Source organism: Mesoplodon densirostris, chromosome 8, assembly GCF_025265405.1.
Source record: "Mesoplodon densirostris isolate mMesDen1 chromosome 8, mMesDen1 primary haplotype, whole genome shotgun sequence".
Classification (NCBI taxonomy): Eukaryota; Metazoa; Chordata; class Mammalia; order Artiodactyla; family Ziphiidae; genus Mesoplodon; species Mesoplodon densirostris.
The window spans coordinates 29,549,613-29,573,093 of record NC_082668.1 but is presented as its reverse complement, the minus strand read 5'-3'; the positions used below and the strand labels follow the sequence as shown (position 1 = coordinate 29,573,093).

At 37.7% G+C, this 23,481-nt stretch overlaps 3 protein-coding genes across 29 annotated transcripts in view; 1 reads left to right on the top strand and 2 right to left on the bottom strand.

Moving 5' to 3' along the window:
- Positions 1-1,395, bottom strand: part of LOC132495108 (uncharacterized) — a 310,462-nt gene extending 309,067 nt beyond the window's left edge. For 13 of the 23 annotated variants that reach the window (XR_009533211.1, XR_009533205.1, XR_009533207.1 and 10 more), the window contains exon 1: positions 1,150-1,395. Coding sequence is in view for 6 of the 23 variants with exons in the window: in XM_060106716.1 (XP_059962699.1) it covers positions 1,150-1,182 (33 nt within the window). In the remaining 17 variants the exon portion in view is untranslated. Of the gene's footprint in view, positions 1-942 lie in introns of all 23 variants that reach the window. The other 10 variants (XR_009533213.1, XM_060106724.1, XM_060106725.1 and 7 more) reach the window with 5 other exon arrangements.
- Positions 1,396-1,516: 121 nt separating this feature from the next.
- Positions 1,517-23,481, top strand: part of CREB1 (cAMP responsive element binding protein 1) — a 57,348-nt gene continuing 35,383 nt past the window's right edge. For 3 of the 4 annotated variants that reach the window (XR_009533165.1, XM_060106229.1, XM_060106227.1), the window contains exons 1-2: positions 1,538-1,718; positions 20,166-20,287. Coding sequence is in view for 3 of the 4 variants with exons in the window: in XM_060106229.1 (XP_059962212.1) it covers positions 20,174-20,287 (114 nt within the window). In the remaining variant the exon portion in view is untranslated. Of the gene's footprint in view, positions 1,719-20,165; positions 20,288-23,481 lie in introns of all 4 variants that reach the window. The other variant, XM_060106228.1, reaches the window with a different exon arrangement.
- METTL21A (methyltransferase 21A, HSPA lysine) overlaps positions 20,517-23,481 on the bottom strand; it is a 57,660-nt gene continuing 54,695 nt past the window's right edge. For both annotated transcript variants that reach the window (XR_009533166.1, XR_009533167.1), the window contains one exon: positions 20,517-22,858. The gene's annotated coding sequence lies outside the window, so the exon portion shown is untranslated. The remainder of the gene's footprint in view (positions 22,859-23,481) is intronic.

The following is a 23,481-nucleotide window of genomic DNA, read 5'->3' as shown; positions in this document are numbered from 1 at the left end:
CTGTGACAATTCAGAGCTGCTTCAGGTGTGTGGTAAGAACAGAAGCTAGACTGGAGAGGGCTGAGGACTGGGACATGAACGTCCACGGGGTAAGAGACAATCACGGTTGGAGAGGGATTTAAAGAGAAAAATGTTTTCCAAAAAATGAGAGACTTAAGGATGTTCAAATACAGGACAGAAACGCCGGTAGAGGAGGAAAGTTGAAAATGACGGAAGGAAAGGGGGATATTCTTCAGCCCAAAGAGAAAGGACGAGGGGATCTACAGGACCAGGCTAGGGAACTCTTTCTTTTTCAACAGTAAGTCAATAAGGCACGGAGCTCTGACTTGGACCCTCTCGGCTTCCTAAAACGTGTTTGCTTTAAGGGAGTGAAAGTGAATTACAATAGACATGAAAGCCCGGGAGAGGACTGTCGAGTTCAATAAAAAGGGTAATGGTAAACTCGGTATCGTGTCTCGGGTGACCTCTGAAAGGGCAGTTTCAGTAGCTTCGAGGCAACGGAAGTCACACTGCGGGTTCAGAGGGGGAGTGGGTGGTGAAGAAAAGGGTGCAGCGGCTGCAACCCTGTGCGACAGAAAACGGGCTGTGAAAAGAAACCGACACAGGATGGTGCAAAAAAAAAAAAAAGGCGGGCAGGTGGAGGAGGAAGGTAAGACATTTCGAAAGTGTAGAAGAGCAACCTCGGTCAGGGCAGGTCACGGCTCGGAGGCCGAAGATGTGCCCCCCAGGCCTGGCCGTCCTCGCTGTTGGACTGAACCCCGACAAGGTGACCGGAGTCCCAGAGCCTCCGTCCCCCGAAACAGAGCGGCCCCGCCGGCGGGCGCCAGGTTTCTCAACGGATTCTCGAAGCAGAGCCGCCCGGCCCGCCCAGAGGGGCGGAAAACACTCCCCACCGGGGCCAACGACGCCCCCGGGCCACGCCGGCGCAGCGCCGCGGCCTACCGTCCAGTCCAGGCCCCAGGCCTCGGGGGCGACCGCAGAGCCGCTGCAGGCCTTCCTCCCCGGCTCGCAGGACTCTCGCACTCAGCCGCGGCCCCGACCCAGTGGCGCGTCTCCCCCGTCCCGGCAGCGTTTGAAACTTCCCGGGGCTGGCGGCGCTCGGGGACCCAGACCCGGCACACCGCAGCCGCCCTAGAGCCCGCCGCTTACCGCCGCAAGGGCAGCCAGCGCGGGGGTTTCCATCGAGCAGTCGACACCCCTCGGGAATTCCCCACCCGCCACACACAAACCCTAACTCTTCCTGCAAATTTCCGCCGCCGGTTTTATCCGTCGATAAGCGGCGGGGCGGGGGCGGGGGGGGAGGGGGAGGGGGGAACTTAGATCATTCCTCCCCACCCCTGGCCCCAGACCACCTCCGCCTTCCCTCTCCCCGCGGAAACCCTCCGCCGTGCCCGAAGGAACTCGAAGGTCTTCGGCAAGTTCCGCCTCCAGCGCTGAGGGCGGGGCCGCTCGAGCTCCTCCGGGCCGAGCTCGGCTGTTTCCGTGCGCGGCCGCTGCGCACTCGGCACTGGGCGGCGCTGGCTGGCTCCCTGGCTGCGAGTCCTCAGTCGGCGGCGGCTGCTGCTGCCTGTGGCCCGGGCGGCTGGGAGAAGCGGAGTGTTGGTGAGTGACGCGGCGGAGGTGTAGTTTGACGCGGTGTGTTACGTGGGGGAGAGAATAAAACTCCAGCGAGATCCGGGCCGCGAACGAAAGCAGTGACGGAGGAGCTTGTACCACCGGTAAGAGGAGCAGGAGGAGGAGGCAGGAGCCGGAGAGAGCCGGGGGGACGGAGGGGGGACGGGGAGGCGCCGGACACCAGCGCTCGGGGCCTTCCCCTCGCAGGAGGGGCCGTGGTAAAGATGGAGCCTCCGCCCGAGCCCCACACCATCGCCGCCGCTCGCAGCGAACAAAGAATAATGGCGGCGGACTGGAGCCAGCGGCGGCCGGGGCGGCAGCGACTCTGCCTGCAGCCAGCGGCGGCGCTCATGGCGGGGGGCGGCGGGCGGGGTGGGAGCCGGCGGCCGGGGGTGTGTGCGGGCGGCCGGCCGCGGCGAGCTGGCGCCCGCGTTCCCGCCGCCACCGCCGCCGGGCCGGGCCGGGCCCGGCGCGGAGCCGGGAGCCCAGAGCCCGAAGCCGCCCCGGGAGAGGCCGCCCGCCGGCCTGGCCCGGCCGGGCGCTGCCGCCCGCCCGGCCCCCGCCGCCCGCCTCGCCCCCGACCCGGCCCGCCGTCCGCCCGGGCAGCGCCGCCGGGGTGCCCGCGGGGGGTGGAGGAGGAAGAAGGCGACAGTTGAGGGCAGAGGAGGTGAAGGTGCCTGCCTTCCCGGTAGCCTCCGTGTCTGCATGCCCGCTTCTCGAGGGGAAGCGCTGCTCCGGCTGACCTACTCTCCTCTCCACTCTCTCTTTGTGCAATAAAGTTCGAAACCCAAGGTTTCCTTTCGTACTGTATTTTATTCACGCCCTTTCCCCCTGCTCCCACCCCATTGGAAAGATGTTTTCTGTGTTTTTCTGCTTACATGAAGGAATGAGAACTCGCGCTTTTTAAAATAATTTTTGACTCTTTCCCTCACCCTCTTTTTTTTAATCAGTAGTCATGGAAATGCATTCTTTCGGGGAGGAAGGGGTGCTAAGAAAAACATATTGTAGTAACTTTTTAAAAACTGTTGGGATCTTGTAAAAGGGAAGCTGATGTTTGAAAACAGTTTCGGTTTTAACCCTTTTCAATAAGGGAATAATCACTTGAGAGATTCTGAAACACTTTGTTGAAACGAATGTTAGCCGATGTACTTTTGTTTTACATCACCTTTTGGGGGGGGGCGGGCAGCCGTGGTGGTGGGTCTTCTGGATCTCCCACGCACCCCCCTACCATGTTTCGCACATCTTTGTCTAAACGTAAACAAGAGATTGGTTAATACTAATTCTAAAAATAGGCATTTAAAAGTATCCATTATTAGTCTAGCATGCGGTAGGTAACCCCAGCCCCAGAGCGACAATAATTTAAGCCGCAAGGTTTATTTTTTCTTTCCCTGTTGGGGAAGAGGGACAGCAGAAAAGTCATTGACACATCAAAAATTAAAAGACAATTTTTAAAGGACCTGGGATATGACCTATTTAAGTTTGTCTTGCCTTCTTCAGAAGTTAGAATTTCATACTAGCCTTAGCTTGCAACAGTTTTGCCTTCTAAAGGTTTAGTTAGTATAAAAGATACTTTTGGTTGCCAGCTATTGAAATCTTTTACACTCATTTCCTGATTTAAAAATAAAGCCAAAATGGTTATTTTAAGTGATGCAAAAGATGAACAGGTTATTTGTTTTTAAAATACTTACCTGTCTCAGGGTGTGATAGAATTGTGATTGATACAAGGTTTCTTGTTAGGAATAAACATTGTTAGTAAAAGCACTGTCTTCTGATTTTCTGTTTGCAAGTCACTTTTCCAAAACCTACTTTGCTGTATTGCAAGTCTTTAAGAAAACACCTTAGCAACATTGCCAAGAAACCTAATTAAGAAGATGTAATAAAGAGTTTTTCTATAAGAATTGGGAAGATGATTTTATTTCCAGACACTTACGAAATTATGGTCTTGATGATGCTATAGATTACTGGTTTTCCTTAAGGATTTTCTGCAAACCAGCATAAGTTGAGTAGAATTTTTTTGCCTTACAGAATATATGACAATGACTCTTCCTTTGTTGAATTAGAAAAAAAAAAGTTTTCTGATAGTTTTTTTCTTCGGTCTTATCCAAAAGATTTTTTAAATTTTTTTATTTATAAATTCATAATCTAATTATTTTAGTAACCTCAGGTGGAACTTTTTAAACTTTTGTATTCATTAATATTTGAATATTCATTTAGAGCTTGTTACTAAATTATACTTCTGCTCCCTCCCAGGGATCAGCAAAAATTACAGTTAAATCTGCTTGAACCTTTTTTTTAATGGACATGTATTCAGAAAGCCAATGAGTCTTTTGACACAAATTGATTGAAAAATATTAAAAGGACACTTCTTATGGAATTTAAGACTTTACTGTTACTCCTTTCGAATGATTTTTTTTTCCCACATAAGAGCCGAAGGAAACTTAGAAACCTGATTCATAAAATGGCACCTTCCTTTTTCTGCTTTCTGAAATTCATTTTCATGATTAGATCTCATTAATAGACTTTGTGTTTCTTCATAGAGAAGTAGCTTTATTTTGTTTTTCATTCTAAGACATGGGGTTTTGTTTTGGGGGGTATAATATGGTTACAGTAAAACCAAGTATATATCTCCCACTTCACCTCATTTAAAAAATCTTTTTCCTTTTTTTACACAGTAGAAAAAAATTATTTACTTGTAACCTAATGCTTACAATGTATCACTGAAATTTATAACTTCATTTCAGTGTCTTATCAGGAATGGTTATGTAGACTTGTTTATAGCCAGCCTGTGACATAATCTTGTAAACATATCTTTCTTCATGTTACAATGTCACCTCCAGTGATGGCTTCTTTATTGAATAGTTAGAGCTCAAATCTGAATTTAACGATATAGGGAATGGAAAAAATGAAAAGATTGTTTTTTTTCTTACTCATGTATGAACTCATCTCTACATTATCACTTGAGACACAATTTGTGGTACTTCAAATATTTAGCATTTACTGTGACACAGAATGTAGTTAACGGAAAGAGCATGGGGTTTGGGAATCACATGCCAGTTTGAATCCTCCCGTTGCCACTACTATCATGTGCCTACCCTCAAGGAATTTTGTGACCTACAAGAAGTTTCTTGATCTTTCTCAGCCTTAGCTTCCTTATCTGATAAAATTAGAATAATACCAGCTACTTTATAGCATTGTGAGATAATTATACAGTACTTCCTTAAGGATTCAATTAATGACAGCTATTTATTTTTAAGGTTTATTTTAACTTCCTAGCTTGGAACCTTGGGCAGGTTTCTTCTCCATACCTCAATTTCCTTGGTCATAAGTGTACAATATCTAGCTCATACAAATGTGGGAATTAAATAAGTTAATGCATATTAAACATGAGGCATGTCACAAGTGCTCAACAAGTGTTTCCTATTATGTTTTTAATTATTCATCATTATTGTTACTGTGTTTCAATACACTGGGCCAGAAGCTGCAGCGAATCCAAAGATGAATTACATTGTCATATCTCTGCCCTCAAGGAACTTTTGGGGACATGATGACTAATAATGCAGAGTATATGTCATCAGAAAGCAGTCAAAGGAAAGAGAGATCACACCTGAAGATGGAAGAAAGGAAGATTATATTTTGTATTTCCAATTTTATTTTTTTAATAAGTAATTCATTCAGATAGTCCGTAATTCAAAACACATAGGATGTAATACAGCAGGGAGTCATGTGTTTTGCCCCCACCCTCCAGTCACCCAAGTGTCACCAATTTCTTGTGTGTCCTTTCAGAGGTATTCTGTCCATACACAAGCAAATATGTATGTACTCTCCTCCCCACACATCCCTTTCGTACAAATGGTAGTATACTATGTACACTCCTATATCTTGCTGTTTTCACTTAACATGGTTTAGCAGTTGGTTTGTGTCAGGACATAAAGAGTTTCATTCTTTTAATTATGAGGCACCTTATCATCTGGATATACCTGTGTTTGTTAACCGGTTGGTGAGCTGATTTTATTTTTAGCTCTTTTGTGACCTTTTAAAGTAAGGAATGCTGTCATTATGCCTTTATTTCTTTAAATGAAAGATTTCGTTTGAATGAGAGATGCCAGTTTGTGATAGGAAATTATTTGAATTGCCTTAATTACCTTTTTAGTTTCAGGATTTTTTTTTAAGTTTTATTAAAATGATCGAGATGTACATGAAGAGGAAAGCAAGCTGTAGAAGATTTAAGTCTCAAAGTGAATTTAATCTGAATTTAACTATTTTGTTGTGGTTCTTACAGCCCTGAACAAACTACTTCCTTCTGTTATTTCAACCAAAAAAAGGCTATAGTTTTCTCTCTGAATGAGAAAGAACATCTCATGTAGTCCAGACCTTTTTTTTTTTTTACAACTTTATTGGAGTATAATTGCTTTACAATGGTGTGTTAGTTTCTGCTTTATAACAAAGTGAATCAGTTATACATCTGTTCCCATATCCCTTCCCTCTTGAGTCTCCCTTCCTCCCACCCTCCCTATCCCACCCCCAGACCTTTTTTTAAACAGACTATTCTCACGGAATATTATTACCCAGTAATCCTGATTAGTGTACTAACTTTCTCCATGAGTTAATTTTTTATATACTCATTAACTTATTTTTTGATGATTTTCTAATATTTCTTAGTGTCATTATCAGTGAGTTTTATATTTGATATCTAAATAAATGGTGAGTTTCTTCTATATGATTGTCTACTGAGACTTTACTGCTGAGATAAATTTTTTTTTTTCTTTTTTTTTACTGTGAAGGTCCTTGGTCAACCAGTTGACCCAAGTAATACTCATTTCAGCTAGACACAAAACAAGTTTCATTACCTCTATTTCTTTTTTTGGACCTTCTAAGCAGAATTTAACTATAGTTCATTTTAAATATACATGCTGTTAGTGTATTTATCTTTAAAATACACATGCTGTAAGTTGATTAAGCTTAGAAAATGATAACTAATACTGTAGCAGCAGGGACACAAAAAAGTCCCTTATCTTTCAAAAAATCATTAAATGAAGCTGTTACGATATATCTCATTCTTTGTACGCTTAGGTTGACAGTTACATATGTTAAAGCTTTTAATAAAAGAATATTGTCTTACTATTGAGGATTTACTAGTATTTTTATATAAAATACTAATACATGCTATTTTTACCCACTCAGTGACTAAAATGTTTACAAAGCACTTATCTTTCTAGATTTGGTTGGGGGCAGGGGGAGTGGATAATTGAAATCTGTAAAGGCAGAAAAGTTTTCTTCTGGAACATATCTGGAGGCTACCAGGGAATTTCTCACACTGTCATTTATCAGTGAATTGCCTTTTGGGGTAGAGGTAAAGACCATGAACTAGAACAATGGCTGCTTGTTTTCCTCTGCCAATTTAATACATATGCTAACTCAGTCATTATATGTGGTTAGTCTGGTTGTAAGAAGTTAGTCTGGAGTTGTAAGAAGAAAGTATGGTTTTAAATTTATTCTGTACTATCAAATCTGTAAATGTAGGTTTTTGAGACATTTGAAACACAGATAAGAATAGCCATTTGTTTCTCTTCTCACCCAGCATGCCCCTCTTTCCTTAGTATATACAAAGTCTTGTCTTGCGTCCTGTTTGTTTTATTTTATTTTGTTTTGCATTCTTCTCTTTTCTTAGTTCTGCCAGTCCTGTCCCTGTAAAGATATGTTTTGTTATTTTACCTAGTTTTGTTCACCTGTCTCCTAGGTTACCAATAAGAAGGGGGGGAGGAGAAGATTTATCATTCATACTTTGGTGTTAATTCCAGCAGATAAGTAGAAGACAGTATTTTACATATCCAGTGATGAAAAATTACCTTTATGTATTTAATCAATTCTTAAGGCTAGTTACATGAATCTCAACTTAACAATAGTACCCCTTGTTAAACTTTTAAATGCCTGAGTTGCTTTTTCTCAGGGTTGAGGTAAAGTAATAAAAGTTTACCATAAATGAGATGGGCTGTTTGAACAAATTCTTCCTGGCTGGATTAATCTAGACTCTGAATAGTCTATCAACAGTCAAGGTTTGGAGAGTAAGAGGTCTGAGGGATCGATGGTAAGTTTTTTCTAAAGGAGAGAAGTAAAGACTGACATTTAGTTGGAGAAGAGAGAATTAAGTGAGAAGTTAAAATAACTAAGTAATGACCTTGGTGTCAGAGTAGAGGGTGGGTCTGAGAGTTTGTTTATACCAATGGTTATAGAAAATGTCTTTCCCAAAGATTAGTGAGTCTTCTTGGAAACTAAGATTTCTTTCTTCAATTTTAACTCTTTTCCTAATGAGCTGGTTATCTGCATGTGAGTTTCTGGTTATAATTTTATGACAGCATAGATGTAACTAAAAGTGTTTATTATCTAAACAAAGCTGAATAACAATTTTGAGAGTTGTTATCCCTATTTGTGTAAGCGATTAGCAGTAGGAGGCTCAGAAATACCTTGTTTTTCCTCACTGAAGTGAAAATTATTGCTTGTTCTGAACTCTGTACTCTTAAAGGGGTATCATTTCCTTAAAAGTGTCAGTAGCAGCTTTATTGTTTGCTGTTACGGTTTTACTTCCTGCCATTTATCAATCTAGTAATTTATTCAGTGAATGTTTATTGACCATTAGCTTTTTATAGTTGGTGGAATAATCACAAGAAAATTTATTCATTTAGGTATTTTTATAGATATTAAATGAAGTATTGTTCTAGTTGCTATAAACAGTAAAGCCTGAGTATGTGGCTTTACTGCCCTCATGGAACTCACAGTATAGTGGAGGTGACAAAAGTATAAGAAAGAATGATTTATATGTGGCAGAGTATCAGTTTTCACTGTCTTGAAGGACTATTGAGTTTAGAAGAGAAGGCGTTCAGTGAGGAAATGTTTTGTGAGAAAGATAGTATTCGAATTGCATATGGAAGAACTTGGAAGGTAGAAGTAAAGGAGAGTATATTGAAGCAGTGGCATGGACAGCAAAAATGAGGACATGGGAGTAGAGAGAACTTGATACGTTCACAGGCTGGTGAGGTGGAGAAAGTGTCACATTAACTATAAATCCACACTACGAGAAACCCTGAGTGTGAGGCAGGAAGCTTTAAGTTATTCATGTAAGAGGAGGAACGACATAAACAGAGGAATGGTGTGATATTTGGGGCTAAAATGTAGATATCCTGACTCTTAATCCTTTCTCCTTCATGATAGATTATATTGCAGTTTAAAAATTGGACATCATGGGCTTCCCTGGTGGCGCAGTGGTTGAGAGTCCGCCTGCCGATGCTAGGGGGCACGGATTCGTGCCCCGGTCCGGGAAGATCCCACATGCCGCGGAGCGGCTGGGCCCGTGAGCCATGGCCGCTGAGCCTGCGTGTCCGGAGCCTGTGCTCCGCAACGGGAGAGGCCACAACAGTGAGAGGCCTGCGTACAGCAAAAAAAAAAAAAAAAAAAAAAAAAAAAAAAAAAAATTGGATTTTTGTTACCCAAAAAAGAAACTCTACATCCCTTAACCATGACGCCTCAATCTCTCCATACCCCGAGCCCTAGGCAACTACTAATGCACTTTCTGTCTCTAGATTTGCCTATTCTGAACATTGCATATCAGTGGACTCTATTGTGATGAGCTTCTTTTATTTAGCGTCATAATACTTTCAGGGTTCATCCATGTTGAATCTGTCAGGACTTCATTCCTTTTTATTGCTAAATAATACTCCATTTTATGGATATGCAGTATTTTATTCATGAATTCATGGATATTTGGACTTTTGGGCTATTGTGAATAATGCTGCCAAGAACATTCATTTATTGCACATGTTTTCATTTCTCTTAGGTTTATACCTAGGAGTGGAATTGCTGGATTATATAGTAACTATGTTTAACTATTTGAGGAACTGCCAGACTGTTTGCCAGACCTATGGTTGTATCTTTTTACATTCTCACCAGCAATATATAAGGGTTCTGATTTCGCTGTATCCTCACCAACACTTGTTTTTATTTTTCATTGTAGCCATTTAGTGGGTGTGAAGTAGTATCTCATTGTGGTTTAGATTTGCATTTGCCTAATGACTAATGCTGTCTGGCATCTTTTTGTGTACTTATTGGCCATTTATGTATCTTGGAAGAAGTGTCTGTTCAGATCCTTTGCTCATTTTTAAATTGGGTTATTTGTCTTATTGAGTTGTAATAGTTCTTTATTCTAGATACAAGCTTCTTACCAGATATATGATTTATAAAATTTTCTTTCATTCTGTGGATTGTCTTCACTTTCTTGGCACGAAAGTTTTTAATTTTCACAATTTCCAGTTCTGTTTTTTTCTTTCGTTGCTTTTGCTTTTTGGTGTCATATCTTGGACATCATAAATTCTTATTTAATTATAACAGACATTTTCTAAATATCTCTGAAAGCCCAGGCAAACACCACTATTTAATGAAAAATAACTAAATCTACTAATGCATATTTGGAGTTACACCCCGCCTGCTCTGGTCTTCTCTTTTATCCTGTGTCCAGATCCCTTAGTTGAGTGACTGAGCAAAAGAAGCAAAGATAAAAATCAAGAAATAACAACTTTGAGTGAAACATTTTAATTCAATATACTATATTTTGCCTATTATTTGTTATGAGAGAATTTATTACGTTTGTGTGGGTGTAGTATATTACTCATAAATTCTGCTATTTTGGGGGGAATTCACACTTAGCAAACTTACCATGCAGGCAGTAGTAACTCCTTCATTTTTTGCAGATGACTAAACTGAGCTATGGAGAATTTAAATTTACATACTGGTAGAGCCTTTCCCCTGGGCAAGAAATAACAGTAAAGCATAGTCTTCATCACTCTGAATATTAACAGCATTATCTCTTTGTGGAGAAAGTTTCCAAGGTTCTAGCTTTATTGATGATTACTAGAAATTTTTGTTCCTCAACAATAGTTAAGTTTTGGTTTATAAAAGTTCACTTGAAGGAAGTATTGTAGTCAAGGTCTTGAAAAAATATATTGATTTCATTATCTTATTAATTAGGTCAACATCAACAGAAAGATTACCATAAATAGCCACCTCTTGCTTTCCTTTTTTCCATAATTCATTGTTTTCCTATCATTTCAAAACAGAAGTTTATGGTTTAAAGTCATTGTTAACTAAATACTTGTTTGGAGGGACTTTATAGGTAAACTGATGGTAGGGATTAGTTTATACTTGCCTAGCTCTTTTATGTGTATATAATACATATTTCGTCCCTTACTATTAGCTTGTGAGCTCTTTGAGAGAAAGGTTCTTGTCTGCTTTAAACTATAGTCCTCATAGTTTTTGGCAGAACACTTATTATGTAATGTGCACAGAAAACTTATTTATAATGAATGAGTCCCTCTTGGAGGGTCACAGATTTAAAAGGCAAGATTAAAACCAATCCCCTTTTAGATTTGCACAGGTTAAAGGAAGCAGACATAAATGCTTATTAGACAATTAAAACACTGAAATTACAGATTTATTTTTTAAAAGCCAAGGAAATTAGTTTTGTTTTTCATAGCTTAAAAAGAAAGTTTTCTCCTTTGAGTTTTAGTTAATTCTGATGCTTTACTAATACTTCCCACCTCTGAAACATGAAAAATAGCATGAGATTGTATTAAAGTGATTACCAGAAATCACTGCCTGATTGGTAAACAAGTACATTTACCTGGAATGCTGGACTTGATTCAGCATTGATTCTTTCAGGATTAGAGATAAAGATACCTAAACCTGAAGTGAGTCTTTATCAAAACTGTACGTAAAGTCTTTGCTCTTGCCTGCATGTCATTTTTCAACTTTGTAGATTAACCATGGCTAATTTTTAAGATATAGTTCAATATACCCTTGGCGCTTTGAGTGCTTGGGATTTTTCTGGTAAGCAAGACATAATTAAAATGATTAGCATGTTGCTTAATAGTTCATGCAGTTTGCTGTCAAATATTTGTTCACTTTGTATAGTATCCGAGGCTAGGTGGTATAGCCGTAAACAGTCTTGTGAAGTTCTTACGAGTCTCTTAACATCTTTAGTTCTCCGTCTGTGAAGTCACAGCTAAAACCAGACTTCCTGTCTTCTGACTCCCACCATGAAACATGTGCTGTCTCACTTCAGGAAAACGGATCTTCACTCTTTGACGTCTAATTTGTAAATAATTCACCAAGAGTAGCATTTTAAAATTTAGCTCAAAACAGAACTGGCGGGGCTTCCCTGGTGGCGCAGTGGTTGAGGGTCCGCCTGCCGATGCAGGCACGGGTTCGTGCCCCGGTCCGGGAGGATCCCACATGCCGCGGAGCGGCTGGGCCCGTGAACCATGGCCGCTGAGCCTGCGCGTCCGGAGCTTGTGCTCCGCAACGGGAGAGGCCACAACAGTGAGAGGCCCACGTACCGCCAAAAAAAAAAAAAAAAAAACAGAACTGGTAAAATAATAAACGTTAACTTTATAAACTTATTTTTGAAAACACTAATTAGACATTCATTTTCCATTTCAATGTAAGTGATTTTCACATAGTCCCTGGGGCTTTATTGAGTAAATGGAATAGTAGGCTATAAATTTTTAACTTCAAGGCATAACTTTTGTAGGTCCTTACAGTATTCGCCTTGAGCTGGTTTATGAAGCAGAACTTAAAATTTGAAGACAGTTTCACTCTTTAGTCAACACGGAAATTGCTTTTCTAAAAGTAACTGTATGTAGGAGGTGCATAATGCCTTTTTCCTTAAAAAAAAAATCAGCTTCAAAAATCTATTTAGTAGAACTTCATATATAGAAATTTATATAGGGTCACTTCTTTGAAAGGCTCAAGGTGTGAAAATGGTATCAGATTTGTGTTTGCAAAGAAAGGAGAATAGGAAGAGTTGGGATAAAATGTTATTATCTAAAATAATGCATAGTCATAGTTGCTGCTTTGCTAAGCAACACTGTTTGTCTCTTGGTGACCAGATACGTGAAGGCTTGTTTCAGAGCCATGAGTAGTCTTACCTGAAGGAAAACAAGGCAAATACGTTTTGCCAGTACTTAAAAAAATAATAGTAACTTTAATTTGAGAAATCACTAAAGCTTTCTTACTGAAAGATACTATAGAATTAGTCGCACTAGGATATGAGGATGGCTATATCATAAATCATGCAATACATTTCTATAAATCAGATAATACTTTCCTAATTCACTTCTGTTAAGTACTTCCTTTGAGGACAGTATCTTTCTTGTAGAGCATGCTACACATTTTAAAATAACTTATTAAAAATAGCATTTAAATGCTCTGGTAATCACAAAACTGCAATAAATCATAACATACAAATCTTGAACTTAATTAAAGCAGTTTCTCTGAGTTCAGTCCAATAAACAAATCAGGGAAATAGTTTTATTAAATAACATTGAAAAGATTCCCCATTGTTGTATGCCTTCTTTTTAGGTTGTGGTAGTTGAGTACTGGCATTTACTATTAATACAAAGAATTTATTAAAACATACAAATTTTCAAGCTTTTATTTTTGTCTCATAAATGATTAAATCTCACCAAATTCAGGTCACACAGAATTAATTTCATATACAACTTACCTTGCCTTCCTCTAATATCTAGACTGTAGGCTAAAGTATGGATTTGTATTCCAGTTAAGGGAGAAAGACCTTAGTAGGAGCACAGAGGAAACTGTTTCTGAAAATTACGTCAGAATTTACTTAGCCTGATAAAGATACCAGTTTATTTTAGTTTATCACATTGGCTGTTCTCTTTCCCTAAAAATGTATGTATATAACCTTATTTTGCTAGGGTGTGATCAGTCTAATCTAATAAGGTTCTTACAGTTGAAGTTGATAATGTGTGTTGAGAGGGGAGTGTGAATGTGTACATATATACGTACCTACACACATGTATATGCACACATGCAGCATTTGAATATGCTATTTTTCTAGCTGGTTTCAGTGAAAGTATGGTGTATTTAATAGCAAAAGACTATTATTAGCATCAGAAACCTGGACCATTAAATTTCCAGTATTGATTGCATGCATCTCAGTTCTGCTAGGTAGGACATACGAGATAAAGATAAATGAAGTATTTCAAGATTAACAACCAAAAAACATACAGGGGAAAAAAAAGTAGAGGAAAAGAGGCAGTGCAACATAGTCATTGAGTCCTGGAAAGCTAGAGTCCTTTATGTAGCAGCTGAACATTTTGCCACTCTCTTTAGTAAATTAATCATAACACTTGTAGAATATTAATCAAGACATGTTGAAGGTGCAAGAATGTGCTAGCAAGGCTTTCAAGCAGTTGAAAATACTAAAAACAGGTAAAAAAATAACTGTAGAAAGTATTGTACATCACCCCTAGATGTTTTTAGGTATACTTCTGCAAAATGTTTTTAGTAGTATATCTGCCTATGACAACATACTAGTCATTCAGTTTTAAAATAGTGTGCCCAAATGTGACTTTTGCTGTGATTACCCTGGAGAAGTTAGACTTCTGCTTATGTGATTTCCTTAAATCCCTGGACTTCCAGATTGACGAAAGAGTTCAGGAGGAGTCGCCCACTTGCTAGGTGCAGGGGAAGTTTTTCTTCTCACTTATAATTAAGGTCATTTGCATTTTAAAAACCACAGCATACGTTCATATGTTCTATTAATTATGAATATACTATTTCTTCACAGTCAAAATTCACAGTTCATTTCTCTGAATACTTACCTCATCCTAAACTGGATTAAATTTGTCATAGATTTAAGGGATTAAAAAGTAAACTAAGTTGTAAGGGAGATGGATTTATTTTTCATAAACTGAAGTAGAATGTTTAGGATCATAAGGACTTGGGCACTTCTTAAAGGTCAAAATATTGTAGGAAAAAGAACAAAGTGAAGATTTACAGCATTCTTTCCTTTTGCTTAATGGTTGTTAGCAAAAGTGATGATACGGGCTTTGCTTTCTTTTTTGATGACCTTCAGTTGACTTGACTTGATAGAGGCAGAAAATACAGAATTAGTGCTGCCAGCAATTTATCCCTGATTTGGTATAGTTCTGTACAGGTGCTGGGTAAGTGAATTTAAATGCTACCTTATCAATGAGGGCTTTCCTGGTCTGCTTTTATAATACTGAAAATCCCTCCAATATCCTTCCCAGCTTTATTTTTTACCCAACACTTCTTACCTTCTGATTTGTTACACATTTTATTTGTTTACTTTCTCTCTGCTATTTCCACACATTAGAATATAAACTCCACAATGACAAAGTTCTTTAAAAATTTCTTCATCCCCAGTAACTTGAACAGTTCCTGACATATACATGCTCAGATATGATACTGTAATACAAGTATAATGTATATAATATAAATTGTTAAAATTGAAGATAATGTTGGTTTTGGAAAAGTGAGTTATTCACTTGTGGTGAATTACCTCAGGATATATTGCTATACAAAGTAGAAGTAAAATACATTGCAACATAAAAATTCTAAACCCAATGACTTACTTTAAGAGACATCATTCTCATATTCTCATTTTGCCCTAGTAGTTGCTGACTGGCTTGGAATGACCATTCTTTCCTTATCTTTTATCCTTGCTTCTATGCAAGATCAGGCACCAGCCACTGACTCACCCATTTCTCTAAAGGCCTACTATAATTTAAGCCTTTGCTTATACCACTTTTCTTATCAGAAAATAAATCCCCAAATTTATCAATACTGTATTTGTCTCTAGTGTTTCTTTGGCATTCCAGCACTCTCGACTATTGCAGCATACCCTCCTTTTAAATATCATGGAAGTAGTCATTTGACACTTTATTGGGATGTTTATCTAAACTATATTTTAAACTTTTAAATATCTTTTTAACTTTTAAATATTTTTAAACTTTTAAACATCTAAATGTTAGCTAATGGTACCTTTATAAAGGTACAAAAGTGATACAGTCTTAGATAAATTCCTTGAGCTTTCTAGGATGGAAAGAAAATGCTGCTTTATCCTCTTTGAAAATTAAGAAAAGGGACTATTAAACTGTTTGATAAATTTTATATATTGTAATATATGTGAATAGTAATTTTTTTATATTTGCCCAAGATTGAGAGGCTAGGTGACCTATTCTTAGTCTGTTTTCTTTACTATGAACCATGTACTAAAAGGAAATAATGTATTATTTTATTAATTGGTCTGCATAATTATGTGTGTGTGTGCATACATCTTCTGTTGTCAGTTCCTAAGATCAGAGCACTTAAAATTGGGAGAGATCTTTTAATTCATCTCTCTTGTTTTCAGATGAGGAAACTGGAACACAAAAAGCTTAACTTGTCCAAAGACCACTTGGTGACAGATCCAGCTTTCCACCAAATGTTAGGCTCTTTCCCAACTACTTAGAACAGCATTCTTTGTTTTGCTCAAGATTGGGTGCATAATACTGCAGGATCACTCCCTTTTTATTTTTCGTGTTACGAGTTAGAACTCTGAAGACCATTGTAGCAAAATGGCATGTATCTTTTTTTTTGGCTGCTGTTGGGTCTTCGTTGCTGTGCATGCTTTCTCTAGTTTCAGCGAGCAGGGGCTTCTCTTCGTTGTGGTGCACGGGCTTCTCATTGCGGTGGCTTCTCTTTGTTGCAGAGCATGGGCTCTAGGTGCACAGGCTTCAGTAGTTGTGACACACGGGCTCAGTAGTTGTGGCTCGCGCGCTCTAGAGCGCAGGCTCAATAGTTGTGGCGCATGGGCTTAGCTGCTCCACAGCATGTGGGATCTTCCCGGACCAGGGTTCAAACCCATGTCACCTGCATTGGCAGGCAGATTCTTAACCACTGTGCCACCAGGGAAGTCCCAAAATGGCATATGTCTTTGTGAATTTATTTTTTAAATTTTGTTTTTTTTAGGAGTGACACTATTTTGAAATTTGCTTTAATTTAAGTTCATAGTTTTCAAAGAATTATGTAAATTTTTAGGGACAAATTCATGAAAATACCTAAATCTTAAATATCAATCCCAAATACATTTTAGAATTCAGAATTATTGGAAGAATTCTTAAGAATTCTTGACAAAACTGTCAAGACTAGATTTTTCATGATTTCTAAGATTCATTGTTTCTAATGTTCCAGGTCCAATATTTGTACAACATTCCCTCTGAGTTCATATGTACCTGATCTTTTTTAAATTTTACAGTAGTATTCAGTCTTTCTTTGTTTTTGCACTCTCAGAAAGCATTCATTTGTGTAATGAATTAGGAATCTCCTTTCTTGAGTAATTTTGGAAACCTACATATTGGGTCTAGTAACTAATCCTGTGTCTGAAATACTGCTCTGCTGGCTAAGACTGCTCCTGGGTTAATAGAAAAATTGAAGACTGTACACATCATACCATAGCATCTCTTCTCTCTCCACCTGAAGATACAAACAAAAAAAGAGTAAAAGCTTTCAAAGTCATAATTAATGTGCTCGCGTTAAATGCTAGTTTAGTTGGAGACTGCTGTTTCAGTACCCTCAAGGTGAAAACCAAAAGAATAGTTTCTGTTTTAGTTGAGTCGTTTGAATTTCTTACCTAAAACAAATTGTTTTTCTGTAAGTAATTGTCACCTGTACTTTGAGGAAGGCCTGAATTATCTGATGAAAGACAGTAATTGTACTGTTGCCCAAGTGGTTGATACCTACTCAAACTAATTAAGAAGGCCGTCCCCCACCTTGAAAAAGGATTGGTAGTCTACCTGAATGAAATGATAATAAAACACTGGCAGTTTATTTACATGGGGGATGCTAACCATCGGAAATACCACACTTTGTTTTTAGAAGAAAGTCAAAAATAAGTAAAAAGAATATTATCTAGTTGGGGAGGGAAGAAGGATGCAAATCACATTCCTATTTTGAATGTATCCTTGTAGCTGTAATTACTTATGTTAGCTAATGGTTTTATTGTTTTATTATTATAGAGTCATAAATATTTTATTTTTTGAAACAAAAAGATGTAATGATACCCTATACCTTATATGTCAAAAAAAAATTAAGTAGCCCTGACATACTGAAAAGCAAACAAAAACAAAAGATCTGTGCTTTGGATTACTTTTAATCAAATGGTGGAGTGAAACTATATGGATGACAGCGTAGGTTAAAAAAAAAATGTGGCTTCGACTAAAGTCTTTCAAAAATGGTTGCATATCCTCTCTCTACAAAGGAAGTATTATGATGATAAATTTGTATTTATCTTCTCATTATCACTAAATTGATGACTTAGGGAGAAGATAGAGAAAAGTTTGCAGGTTTCTGCTCTTACTTAGCTTGACCCAGTACTGTCCTCAAATGGATTCATTTACTTATTTTATTGTTACTAAGATTAGGTTTTTTGCTTTTATGTGCCATTTTCTTCCAGAGCAAAAGTATGGACAGTATTTAGTATACATAAACTATTTTGCTGTTGATGTTGCTTTCTGTTATTTTTGATGTCTTTCTTAAATTTTTTAGTTTAAAAGAGCACAGGTTTTAAGTGTACAATTCAATGAATTATCACAGAGGGTAATAAAGTTATTTGATAATTTTTTTAAATAGTTATTTTTACTCTTTGGAAATGTAGGGTAAACAGTTTAGGTGAATCTTAAACAAAAATACTAATTTCGTATAAAAAGTATCAGATTTAAAAAATTTTAGCAGATATCTCAAAATCATGACTGAAGTAAAGCTTTTGGTTCAGAGTTTCAAAATGTTATCCGTCATTTCTAGTATTAAAATTTCTTTAATCATGCAGGTAATCCTGAATCCATGCTTATGGAAAGAAAGAAAAATAAAAGTAAAGTACTAAAATATATAAAAAGTAAAAGGTGAAAATCATCCTATACCATTCTATCAAATCTTTCTCTCTTCAGAGCTACCACACTTACTATGATTCAGTTGTAACTTCCCATACCTTTTTCATGCATACACCTTTACAACAATTTGTTTTACTTGTTTTTAACATAAATGGGCTTCTACTTTATAGTATATTCATAACTTGCCATTTCACTCAGTCTGTCTTGGAAAGCTTTATGTGTCATTACATTATAGATAGACTTCATTATTTTTTATTGCTTTAATTTTTTAATGGTCCTCCTTAATGATGGATACTTGTTTCCAGTTTTCTGCTATTAAAAAAAAATCCATCCTTGAAACATATATCTATGTGAACTAGCCAATAATAAGAGTTTCGTACTGAATTAGTAGTTTCTCTGTATTCTAGATGTTATTGTGTTGATTTTGTAGCAGATATTTTATGTAGCAGATATTTTCTCCTTGTGTACTTGTCTTGGTGGCTTTTGTCATATTAATGTTTTAAATAATTATGTAGTCAAGTCTGCTGATCTTTTCCTTTGTCATCTGTTTTGTGGCTTCTGTATCTCTACATTATTTATATTCATTTTTACAGAGATATTTTCATTTTTAACTGTCACTTGTAAAAACACTTTCTTTTTATAGAATCCTGTGAATGATGGCAAAATGTTAGCATGTGATACATTCTGATGGCATGTAATAATCACATAAGGATCAGTGACTATTTTGATGTCGGAGTTATGAAATAAATGTAATACATTCTGGAAAATCATTGGAGTTCTTGTGTTGTTTATGGAATTACCATAGGTAGTCCTCACTATTACATTTATTTTTGACAGGTAATATGCTAGGCACTGAATAATAACAGTAGTACACAAATAAGAAGTAATCCCTTTTATTGTGACTCCTTTAGACACAGTTGCTTTCCCAGTTATATCTGCTATATATAATCAATTTCCCTAACCTCAAGGTAGCAGCTACTGCTGCTAGGAATTTCTCTTCACTTTTGCTGTCATCCAGTGCCAGATCTAAGAAATATAGTAAACTTAGCAAAGCAGGTTCCAAAAAGTAAGAAAGATCAGCCTTGATTAACTTATCCAGAATTTTGCAGTTAAAATTGTAAAAGGTGTTTTATTGTGTGTGTGTGTGTGTGTGCGCGTACATATGTGTAATGTTGCACCTATATATAGGGTAAGGAGTCAGAACACAAAGTAACCTTTTCAGTGTTTGAGGTCTGACTGTGTCTATTAATCCCACCTTTCTACCTTGATACCCCATAACTTGGGCTGTTGAAACTTGGGCTATTTTGTCCTACCACCAATAATTTCCTGAGGAAGTAGCTTATAATTCTTCTGTTTCTTCCCTATAATAGGAGGGAATACCCATATAGGCGGTACCTTGAAGCCAGTATCTCATAGACCCTGTCATCAACTCACTTCTACTCTCTACCCTCCCTCCTTACCTCATTGATACATTTTTGAAAAAATTATAATTTTGCCACTGCCCTTCCTCCCCTTGTTAGTTGGGAAGATTCACAGAAGAGAGGAATCCCGTCTTCTATACTAGATGGAGTAATTGGGAAGAAATGGCAAAGGAAAAAGTTTTTTCTTTTTTGAAAAGTCTAGAACTTTTATAGCTCAGCATATTTGGACAAGTCTGACAGTAATTCAACTACATTATAGTTTAACTAGATTTCTGAGTGCATCTGCTAACCTAACCACCACATATACTTATTTACAACTTGAAAATTGCCTTTAAAACCACAAAAGCACAAAGCACTGTAGTGCTTGTAACACTCTTCCATATTATTGTAGGTAACTAAATGACCATGGAATCTGGAGCAGAGAACCAGCAGAGTGGAGATGCAGCTGTAACAGAAGCTGAAAGCCAGCAAATGACAGTTCAAGCCCAGCCACAGATTGCCACATTAGCCCAGGTATAAAATACATGGAGAGATTCCAAGTTGTCTCTTCTAAGAGGAATATGTTTTAAACAAGAGAACTTAGTTTTTATTACAGAGATATACATAAAATCAGCAGAAACATTCTTAGAATATCAAAATTCCTATTTATTTAGTATTAGCCTAATTTTAGAAATGGTAGTATTGATTCAGTAACATAACAAAAATGTATTGTTAAACACTAACACACTATTTGTAGTGACATGATTCAGAAATAATTACATTTAAACTGATGGGTAGATTGTCTCTTAAACAAAGGAAGAAAACCTAGTATGATAACTGCTTTTTTTCATGTCATACAGATTTATTTGGGAGCATGGGAATGCAGATAATCTGAAAGGCTAAATTTACATGTGCTTAAACTAAAAAATAGGATAAGCAAATAAATTGACACATAAGTAAATTTCAAGGATGATAGTAGTTTTTGTCCCTGTATATTTTAAATATGATTCATGATTCTTTCATTTTGTCTTTGTCTTAAGCATTCTAAGGTTATATTCTCATTTTTGTTCTTGTGTATTTTTTCTCAGATGTTTTATTAACAATTGTTGGCATACATATGAGTGAGAAAGGTGGTTAATATAAAAACCAAATAGCAAACAATAACCTGCTAGGTAAGAAAATGTGATATTGCCTCTTTCAGATGAAAGCTCCCAAAGGAAAATAATCCTAGCCAAGGCTCTGGTATGTTGAGCTTCAGCTTCCCAAAGAGTTTAAAACCTCTCCTAGAGGAGTCATGAGCAAGAATGGGTCTTGGGATACAGAGGGCTAACCACAGGTGGTTACCACACTGAGCTAAAATATGGGCCAAATACTAGACCTCCAGCAGGAAAGTAGTCAGAAGCGGTGGGCTGCTTTGTGTTTTCTCCTAAGATCACCTGGACCCACCTCCAGCCCTCAGGTGTAAGGCAAAGCAGAATACATTTAGGGATGAAGTAAAAGTACTCAAGATGAAGCAGGTGCAGGAATAAAGGTAAGAGCATCAGGACTTCATTAGCACATGGTCAAGGCAAATGTGCACAGATAAGAATCTGGGCTCATCCAAACATTCAGCCCTCTGGTAAAAAGAAGATATAATACCAGCAGGGATCTTGGTGGTGACAACCTTCAACATATCTATCTCTTGGGACATCATTTTCTGGTCTGGTTATCCTCCACGTCCACTATATAATGTCATCCTGGAAATTCCTTTCTTCCTACTGTCTTTCTCTTGTGGAGTTTTTGTTTCCAGTGGTCCCTTGAGCAAGTTTGACTAGGTAAAGAAATCATTTTTCTTTCAAATTTTGAAGGCATTGATCCACAGTCAACTTCTAGTGTTTCTGTTTGAAAAGACTAAATCCATTTCTTACTTTGTATCTCTGTTATCTTGTAAAAATCTCTGCAGTGCTTCAGTATTTCATCATCAAGGCCTTGGTTTGTATCAGTTTTCATCCATTGTGCAGTTGTATTCAGTGGGCTTTTTTTTTTTTAGTGGAATCTCGGGTCTTCAGTTCTGGGCAATTTCTTTATTTGGTTGATGATTTTTTTTTTCTTCTTTTTTCTCTCTAGGATTCTTGTGATCCAGATATTATACCTATAGGACTGTTTCTCTGATTTTCTCATCTTTTCTCTCCTGTTTTCTGTCTCTTTGTCTTTCTGGGAGATTTTCTCAACTTCACATTTCAACCCATCTGTCAGATTTTTTTTATTTCTGCTGTCATGTTTCCAAGAGTTCCCTTTGTTTCTGAATAGTCCTTTTGTGTTTTAATAGCATGTTCTTTATGTTTCACAAAGGCAGTATTTTCTCTTACCTCTGATAATATTAATTAAGTTTTAAGTTTTCTTCTCTCCACGTAGATTTTCTTCTATGTACCTTTTCTCCCTTCTATCTGTTTTGGTCACCATCTTTCCTATCAGAAGATTTCCTTGAATATTTCATAACTCGAGGTTTTCTGCCTACATTTGAAAGTAGGGAACCAAAAACCTGTATTGGAAGTTCTGTGGATCTGTTTGGGGCCTAACATCTATGAGTTGTGAGCTTCACGGTAAGATGATTGTGGCATCCTACTGTCATTATCTCTTAAGTCTTTTCTTCTCCCTTCAGTGTTGGTCAGGTTGGCAGAGAAAAGGTTTACTAATCTGCTTATAGGTAAAGACCTTTGAGCCAGACGAGGGAAGAGGACTGGGACTTAGTACCCCACCTCAGCAGTGCCTGGTGTTAGGCAGTCAAGGAACCTTCTATCCAGAAAATAAACCTCCATTTTTCTGTCAGCATAGGGTATAGATTAGTTATTCTTCCACAGAGAGTTGAAGAGAGGATCCAATTGCTTTTCAAAGACCTTCAATCAGCCTTCCTTATTTTCAGCTTCTCCTTTCACTCTACCTTCTGGGCTGCCTTAGATCCTGAGCCTCTTAAGGACTTTGTGGCAGAAATCAGTCTGTCCCTGCCTCCACCTCATGAGTTGGCCTTCTGAGGTTTTCCAAATTCATTACCATTCATCCATTTCCAGCCTCCAAAACTCTTACTGTTATCTCCTTTCCCATTCTTCTCTGCTGGTGTGATTATGCCTATAAAAACAAAATCAGTGTCATGAAGCTTAATTGGAAATTCAAGAAAGAACAAAATTATATGCACATGTTCAATTTGCATATAATCACTGATAAGTGGAATGACATGATATTTGAGTTTTAGGAAAGCTAGTGTCTGTTCCCATTTATATTTTTTGTTGTTGTTCTTTTTAATAACTAACTACAGAGTGTTTTGCACTTGCTCATCCAAGTTCTTAACACATATATTATACATTTTTGACATTATTTCTCGCAATTCTGATACCAGTTATTTTTTGCTTGTCAGTCTTTAATACTAGAAATATATAGTAAAATTGTCAAGTCCAAGACCATTGTGATTTGATCAATGAACAGTAAAAAACAAATTCAGCCTAACTAGTAAAGGAAGAAAATCAACCTAAAACAATAATGAAATGCCTCATTTTACTTTTAGAATTTACAGAGATTTTTTTTTTAAGTGGAAAAAAAACAATGTTGGTTTTGAGTATGGGAATGTTAACTTTTATGGATGGTTTTAAGTAAAGAGTTGGGTAAAAGGATGATCGTTGCAATTTTGTTGTAAAATAACTTTCTTGTAATAGGCAAATTTGAAAACCTAAATAGTCAATAATAATTTTTTGTAT